At 32.3% G+C, this 8,408-nt stretch overlaps 2 protein-coding genes across 3 annotated transcripts in view; one reads left to right on the plus strand and one right to left on the minus strand.

Moving 5' to 3' along the window:
* Positions 1-6,343, plus strand: part of LOC123272749 — a 146,754-nt gene extending 140,411 nt beyond the window's left edge. For both annotated transcript variants that reach the window (XM_044739738.1, XM_044739737.1), the window contains 4 exons: positions 1,706-1,912; positions 2,546-2,708; positions 2,782-3,065; positions 4,781-6,343. In XM_044739738.1, the coding sequence (XP_044595673.1) occupies positions 1,706-1,912; positions 2,546-2,708; positions 2,782-3,065; positions 4,781-6,269 (2,143 nt within the window). In that variant the 3' untranslated portion in view covers positions 6,270-6,343. The remainder of the gene's footprint in view (positions 1-1,705; positions 1,913-2,545; positions 2,709-2,781; positions 3,066-4,780) is intronic.
* Positions 1-8,408, minus strand: part of LOC123272756 (elongation factor 1-beta') — a 148,275-nt gene that overhangs the window by 99,939 nt on the left and 39,928 nt on the right. The gene's annotated exons all lie outside the window — the stretch shown is intronic.

Here is an 8,408-nt window from a genome sequence, read left to right on the forward strand (position 1 = left end):
TAGATTAATGCGGGTATTGGACGAAGGAATAAGATTCAAAAAAATTATTACTATTTTTTTTTTAACAATTTGGAAAATTGTTTTTCAACAAAAACGAAAAATTTTTTACAAATAGACGCCATTTTGTCAAAAATCAAAATTTTTCTTATTCCTTCGTCCAATACCTGCATTAATCTATCCTGTAAAAGAATTCACCATATTTTTGATTTCAGATAATCCAAACCACCGAAATGGAGATCACCGCCAAGCGCCTTTTTTTTAGAGGTCGTTCAGAACATCTTCTACAGGAGCGGTGCACATTTATATTTTTACATGATTGTCGCGCTATTGTATTCTTGAAAGTAGGTTCTATTTAAATAACCATCACTTGTAATTGATAATTAAAAACTGTGTCTAGAAAAAATTCATAAAAAAATGTTGTTTTTTTAGCTTTGCAACTGCGTATAACCCCTTAAGGTAAAAGACCCAGTTATTGACACTTGTAATTTTATTTTAATTAAAAAAAATCAAATCAATTCTAATAAATTGATAAATATAATTTTTGAAATATAAATTTTAAGAAAATTAGTTTTTTGAGAACATTTAATTTTTTTAATTAGAATAAAATTGCAGGTGTCAAACAACTAGGCCAGTGTCAATAACTAGGTCTTTTACCTTATATAATGTATAACGTAGCGCTCCGTGATAAAAACTGGAAAAATTACAGTTTCAGAATGTAATTATTACAAATTTTATAAGAATTACATTGTAAAATGTAATATTTACGTTGAAAGCTCTGAAAATTAACATTTAAAGTTTGAATTTAGAACTGTAATTTTTTTAGTTTTTAAAAAAATTTATGGGACACTTATTACTATTTATAATGAAATTTTTTTGAGTTTTCTTTTTCCGTGCAGACTCTGCATGTCTTAAAGCTTCTCGATTTTTTATTAGGTGTTCAAAAAATGTTCACAATTGTATCAAATTTTGATGTTAAAAGCTTTGAATATTTTTTGGACAATTTTTTTTACACGGGAGAAAAACTTTTGAACTAAAAAATTTTTTTTGACTTTAATAAAAAAAAAATTTCAAATTAAATAATTTTTATTGACTAAAATAAATTTAATTTAATTGAAAAATTTTTTTCTTTAATAAAATCAATATAAATAGATTTATTAAACATTGTACAACAATAAGAACTGCTTTTTACAATTTTTCATCACAGTGTTATATATTATATTAATCTGAATCTTATTAAATATTTAAAGCTCTGGTTCTAGCACCACGGCTGCCCAATTTCAAACTACAGTAACTAACATTTAGAAATTTTTTTAAATTTTTCTTATTAAATAAAAGTTTGCTTGCCAAATTGATAAAAAATTTAATTTATGAATAGAAAATACTTGATTATAAATATTTTTAAGAAAAAATGTTAAAAAAAATTAGGTATAAAAATTTTGCAGTTACCGTATTTTAAAATTGGGCAGCCGACTGCTAGTTACTTAATTATTTCATGTTATTATTAATATTACTCTTTACTATATTTTAAAACTTTAAATTTTAGATTAATCAAATCAGTTTTTTTTTTGAGTAAAAACTTTGTCAATTACAACTTAAAAATTTCATATTAATTTGTGGGTAATATAAACCATAAAAAAATTTTTTTATCAATCCTTTGCTTTTTTTAGTTTATTATAAATTTTTTTTTTTTTTTTTTTTTATTTAGATTAAAAGTTCTGAATCTTTCAAACAACCGGCTGACCGAGCTAATCTACAGCGAAGACACATCGAAGAATCGATCTGTTCATGCTCTCGAGAAGCTATATTTGACGGGAAACTGTCTCACAGACGCATCACTGGATGCACTTGCCAAGCTGACGTCTCTTCATGTTTTGCATCTGGCATATAATGTTCTGGATACACTTCCCGAAAGGTAAATACGGTTAATTTGCATCGAAACTTTTGGGGTAAACTTTTTAAATATTAAGCGAATCCGATATCGGGAAATACTTAGGGAAAACTGATGGAATCGGATGAACATATCGTTTAAATTGATACGGCAAATTATATTTTAAACAGATTTTCTATCGAAATATTTTTTTAATAATTTTACTTAAAAAAATATTTGCTACAATTTTATCCAAAAATTTATTTTTAATAATGTTAAACACATTGAAAATTATTTTATTTATTTTTGTTTGTTTTTTTACTCATCGATATTTTTACTAACAATTTCAAGCTACAATTTATTTAATTCAATTTACCCAATAAAATCCGTGAAATTTATCTATTATAAATAGTAAACAAAAATAACATTCTCTAAAGCTTTTTATCTGATTAAACGTTTATTTACAATTTTATTTTTATATTTATATTGGAATGTTTTATCAATTTTCAATTTACCGAATAACATTCTGTTTGTGAATTTCACAAATTTAATTTAAAAAATACTAAATGTTATTATAAAAAAAAAAAAAAAAAAAATTGACTAAAATGAATGAAAAATTCAATAGAATGTCAAAAAAAAATCTTAACATAAAATTCTAAAAACAAAACTGCCCAACAGTTGTATCGCATCATGGCCCGATTTAGAAGAATTAGTCTTATCCGGCAACCGTCTGCAGTACCTCCCAGACAACGTTGCTAATCTCCAGCATCTGAGAGTCCTGAGAGTTCACTCGAACAGACTTTTGACCTGCCCTACATTCAACAAAACAACCTCACTAATGGTAAGCTAAAATCTACTATTGCATTTAGTCTATCTCAACAAAATTAAATAACAACTTTTGAAACTGATCCTAGGTCCTAGATTTGGCGCACAATCAATTGGATCGCGTGAATTTGGCGACACTTGTGCCGCCCCAACTGCAGTTCCTCGACATCTCTTGCAATTCCCGGTTACACGTCGACCCTCGGCAGTTCCAAGTTTACCGGTCTCAGCGTCCTGTTTCGCTGATTGACGTTTCCGGGCAAAACAGAGCCAGTTTGCCGTCGCATCCTTCTCAGCAGGAAATTGTCAGCTCGGAAAAAGGCCCCGAGCAGCCATGGAGACTTGGATTCTCCGAAACTGCTGGGACTCGCGAAAAGTAAGTCAAAAATAAAAAAAAATTTCTTTTGAAAAAAAAATGGGCATTTTTATGACAAGAAATTTATTTTTTTAAATATATATTATTAAGAGAATAAGCAAAATTTTGTGGCGAGTTTACTTATATGATAAAATGGATTTTTTTAGAGAAATTTAGTGTCATTGCAAAGGTCTTGACTTGAATTTGTGTCTTTTCAAGGTATTATTATGTCATTCTTACCGATAGTCAATTTATTATGATGCGTATTAAAGCTGCATTCGAAAATGCTTTATCTCTATAGAGGATTCATCTATAGATACATAACTAAAAAATGAAGTATCTCGTGAACTATTGACATTTTTAAAGATATAAGCTCATCCCGATGTTACACTCATCAAGACCTTTCATTTGAGTACCCACATCAATTTTTCATATATTTTATATATTTATATATATATATATATATATATATATATATATATATATATATATATATATATATATATATCAAAATGCATGTAGGTACTCAGATGAAAGCTCTTAATAAGTGTAACATCGGGATGAGCTTATATCTTTAAATAAAGCGTGTAAAAATGTAAATAGTTAAAAAAGTATAGGGCATTTGAACAAATATGTTGTAAACTACTGACATTTTTTAAAATATTTTAAAATATATGCTCATCCCGATGTTACACTCATCAAGACCTTTCATTTGAGTACCCACATCAATTTTTCATATATTTATATATATTATATATATGTATATATGAAAAATATATCAAAATGCATGTGGGTACTCGAATGAAAGCTATTAATGAGTGTATCGTCTGGATGAGCTTATATCTTTAAAAATGTCGCTAGTTAAGAAAAGACAGGGCAATTTAACAAATATCTTGTAAACTATTGATATTTTTAAAAATATTAGCTCATCCCGATGTTACACTCATCAAGACATTTCATTTAAGTACCCACATCATTTTTTCATATATTTATATATGTTATATATATATATATATATATATCAAAATGCATGTAGGTATTCAGATGAAAGCTCTTAATACGTGTAACTACGGGATGAGCTTATATCTTTAAAAATGTAAATAGTTAAAAAAAAAGTATAGGGCATTTGAACAAATATCTTGTAAACTAATGACATTTTTAAAAATATATGCTCATCCCGATGTTACACTCATCAAGACCTTTCATTTAAGTACCCACATCATTTCTTCATATATTTATGTATGTTATATATATGTATATATGAAAAATATATCAAAATGCATGTGAGTACTCAAATAAAAGCTCTCGATGAGTGTAACATCGGGATGAGCTTATATCTTTAAAAATGTCAATAGTTAAAAAAGTACAGTGCAATTTAACAAAAGTCATTATATAATAAAGCAAAATTTTATTTATTTATAGTTCACAAGTCACGGCAGTCACATAGTGACTGCAAAGTTGCTAGTTTTATTTATTAGCTGAAAAAATTTTTTTCTCAATATCTTTCTTTTTTTAATGTAGAAAAAAAAACAATTTTAAATAAACAACACGAATTTTTATCCAAATTATTCTTTTCAAATTTAGAAAACTTTTTCAAAAAAAAAAACTACTGTAAAAAAAATTTTCATTTCTTCAACTAAAACAAATTAACATTACAAAATCGCTCATTTTTTTTTTTTAATTTCTTTCAACCCACCAAATTTATTTTCCCAAACTAACCCAAAAAAATTTTCCAGATTATACATCTCGCAAGTTCGAATGCCCTCATTTTGCAACACAGAAGGCCTCTTTGGAATATTCGACGGCGGTGTGAATCAAGAAGCGCCGAGTACTCTCCAAGAAATGATCCCGCGGGTGCTGCTCGAAGAAAGAACAATCCGCGAGACCTCAAAAGACTACCTAAAGTACACCCTACTATCAGCGCACCGTGAACTAAAAGAAAAAGGTCAAAAATACGGAGTAGACGCGACTTTGCTGCACATAACAAAGCTTCCAGCCCCCGGAGGGTACCCTAGAAGCGCCCGGAAGTACTGTTTAAAAGTAGCATCTTCTGGAGAAACAAAGGCAGTGCTGTGCCGCGCTTCCGGGCCGTTTGTTCTTGCCCCAGCCCGGAAGCCGCCTCCGACCAATCAATTGGGAAACGCCGCGATGTTCCCGATGGTAGTTCCAGACCCGGTTTCCGACGAAGTAATTCTAGAAGACGACGACGAGTTCGTTTTGATCGCGAATCGCAAATTGTGGGAAGTTCTGACTATGCAGGAGGCAGTTCGCGAAGTTCGAGCGGAGGCGAGTCCTGTTCTGGCTGCCAAGAGGCTCCAAGATTTGGCGCAAGCTTACGGAGCGGAAGATAATTTAAGCATAATTGTCATCAGACTGACTCCCGGGTCCGGAGATTTGGATCAATTAATGCGCGAACTGAGACACGCTGTTACCAAAACTAGGAACGGAAATTTGCCAGAGAGTGGGTGCGCATGCCCGTGCTGCGTTCCGCCGGTTCCACACAAGTCTCCAGCGCCGTGTTGCTGCCACGGGAACGCCAATGAAAGTTTTTATTTAAACGGAGTTCTGAAGAACATTGTCAATAGATCAGCTGGCAACCAATCAAGGCAAGGTTCCGGAAGGTATTTCAAGAACACAAGAAGCGAAAATGCAAGTCCGCCGTTCAGGGACGACCGGAGCTCCCCTAGCGGGCAGTCGGATCAGACAACTGATAGTACTTTCAAGTCCAGGCAGAATTCTGGAAGAGCCTGGGTCGGAAGTACCGCCGCAAGAGCTGCGAAAAGCAGAAACGAATCCGCGAAAAAGGACAACCTGAACACTGCGGCTTTGAGCGAGGAACAGTTCCGCTGCTGGGAGTATATGCTGGAACAGAACACTCATATGCTGTTCGACAAGGAACTTGATACTCTTACTAGGCTCCCTTTGAGGAGAGGCCAGTCCAGGTCTACTCCACAGCTTGCGAATTTGCCGTTTTTGTCCAAAAGGTTTGGAAGCGCCAGGTCGTTTAATCCGCCCGTTTCTAGACCGGCTATGATTAGGTTCGGGAGTGGTAGGAGGTTCTTGAACGGCGGACCCAATGCGGCCTATTTTGGAAGCTTGCAGAGATTGATGCCATACAATTTGGAGTACGACTTCGCGGTTATTCAAGAGAGGGGGCTCGATTCTTTGGAACAAGACGCTTCAAGGATGCAGCAGTATTGGGGAGTCGCTACTACTGAGTTGTAATTTTTTTTTGTATAGATTGTAAAGATTATTTTTTTAATGATTTTTGTAAGTTTTTGTATATATAGAATAGATGTTTTATAAAAAAAAAAAATGTTTTTTATTGCAGTTGATAAGATTGAAGTAATTATTTTACTGAGGCTTGATAGTATTATCTTGTTTGACTTAAATGTTGCAAAAATTGATAGTTTTTTAATTATCTGGTTTTTAAAAGAAAATTATCTATGTTATTAAGAGAATAAGAAAAATTTTGTGGCTAAGATAGTCATAAGATAAAATCGGTTTTTTAGAGAAATTTCGTGTCATTGCTAAGGTCTTGAGTTGAATTTGTGCCTTTTCAAGGTTTCGTGCTATTCTTACCGATAGTCAATTTATTATGATAAGTAATTAGGCTGCATTCGAAAATTTTTTATCTCTAGATACATGATGAAAAAATGACCTTGTATCTTGTGAACTATTAACATTTTTAAAGATATACGTTCATTCCGATGTTACACTCATCGAGACCTTTCATTTGAGTACCCACATCAATTTTTTATATATTTATATATATTAGGGTGCTTTTTTTTTTCAGTTCCATCGTGCAATTTTGTTGCAAGTACCGAAAAAAAATACCCTGAAAGTTTGGGCCCTTAATATTAATATTAAGACCTCGATCCAGGCGTTTAAAGATTTCCCCTTAAAAAAACCACAGAAATTTTGATTTTTTTATGTTTAAATTTCTATAGCTCAGTGGCATTTCACAGCATTGCTTCGACCGTGGACGGTTTTTTTTCAGAATTGAATGCTCTACAAAAGTGTCCATAGCGGCCAAAGCGTAACTCGAACCGGCGAGGTAGTACAGGCCTCTAAACTTGATTTTTCTATGAAATTCGCGTTTTTTCCCATTTATCTCGTGAATGACAAGAGCTACAGAAAAAATGTGAATGACAAACTTGAAGAGCATTCAATTTCCTACAAAAAAGTTCCTGAGCACCAAGTCGCTAAAATCAAAATTTTCAGAGATATTTAATGATGAATTTTTAGTAATTTCAAATGTTTATCGAAAATTGCGTCAAATTATAAAAAATATCATTAAATATCTCTGAAAATTTTGATTTTAGCGACTTGGTGCTCAGGAACTTTTTTGTAGGAAATTGAATGCTCTTCAAGTTTGTCATTCACATTTTTTCTGTAGCTCTTGTCATTCACGAGATAAATGGGAAAAAACGCGAATTTCATAGAAAAATCAAGTTTAGAGGCCTGTACTACCTCGCCGGTTCGAGTTACGCTTTGGCCGCTATGGACACTTTTGTAGAGCATTCAATTCTGAAAAAAAACCGTCCACGGTCGAAGCAATGCTGTGAAATGCCACTGAGCTATAGAAATTTAAACATAAAAAAATCAAAATTTCTGTGGTTTTTTTAAGGGGAAATCTTTAAACGCCTGGATCGAGGTCTTAATATTAATATTAAGGGCCCAAACTTTCAGGGTATTTTTTTTGGGTACTTGCAACAAAATTTCACGATGAAACTGAAAAAAAAAAAATTAGTAAAACGATTGACCCTGAAGGCCATCCCTGCAACTTCCCGCTACTTTTGTAATTAAGCGCTCAAAATTGCACTTATTACGTTTTTGAGATCTTCGAGCTCAAAGATATAATTTTCGTGTAGTTTTGAGCTCTCCGAGCTCAAAAGTCTGATAGACGTTTAATAAAACACTTTTTTTTGAATTTTCAAACCGCAATAACTTTTGAATGAATCGATTTTTGAATGTACCGATTTTCACGCGCTTGGCGGCATTCTACGCAGTTTTTCAAATTCTATAATATATTTTCGAATAGAAATTGATCAGATTGGAAATTTCGGTGTAATTCGAAAAAAACACTTTTTTTCAATTTCATTCGTCAACGATAACTCACGAACAAATCAACCGTTTTTGACCGGCTTGATGACAATCGACGTGGTTTTTTGATGTTAAGAGCTGATTAGTTTTTGGAATTGATCGGTCAAGCCTTTTGAAAGGTATTAAAAAAAAACAACATTTAAAAAAATTTTTTTTCGCAGTTTTTTCAAGATTTTTCAAAATCTATCAGTCCGAATCGGTCCAACTTGTATTCAAAATCTAAGTTCAGTCGAACCCTTTCGAATGGCACCAACCGCG

Source organism: Cotesia glomerata, linkage group LG10 (genome assembly GCF_020080835.1).
Source record: "Cotesia glomerata isolate CgM1 linkage group LG10, MPM_Cglom_v2.3, whole genome shotgun sequence".
Classification (NCBI taxonomy): Eukaryota; Metazoa; Arthropoda; class Insecta; order Hymenoptera; family Braconidae; genus Cotesia; species Cotesia glomerata.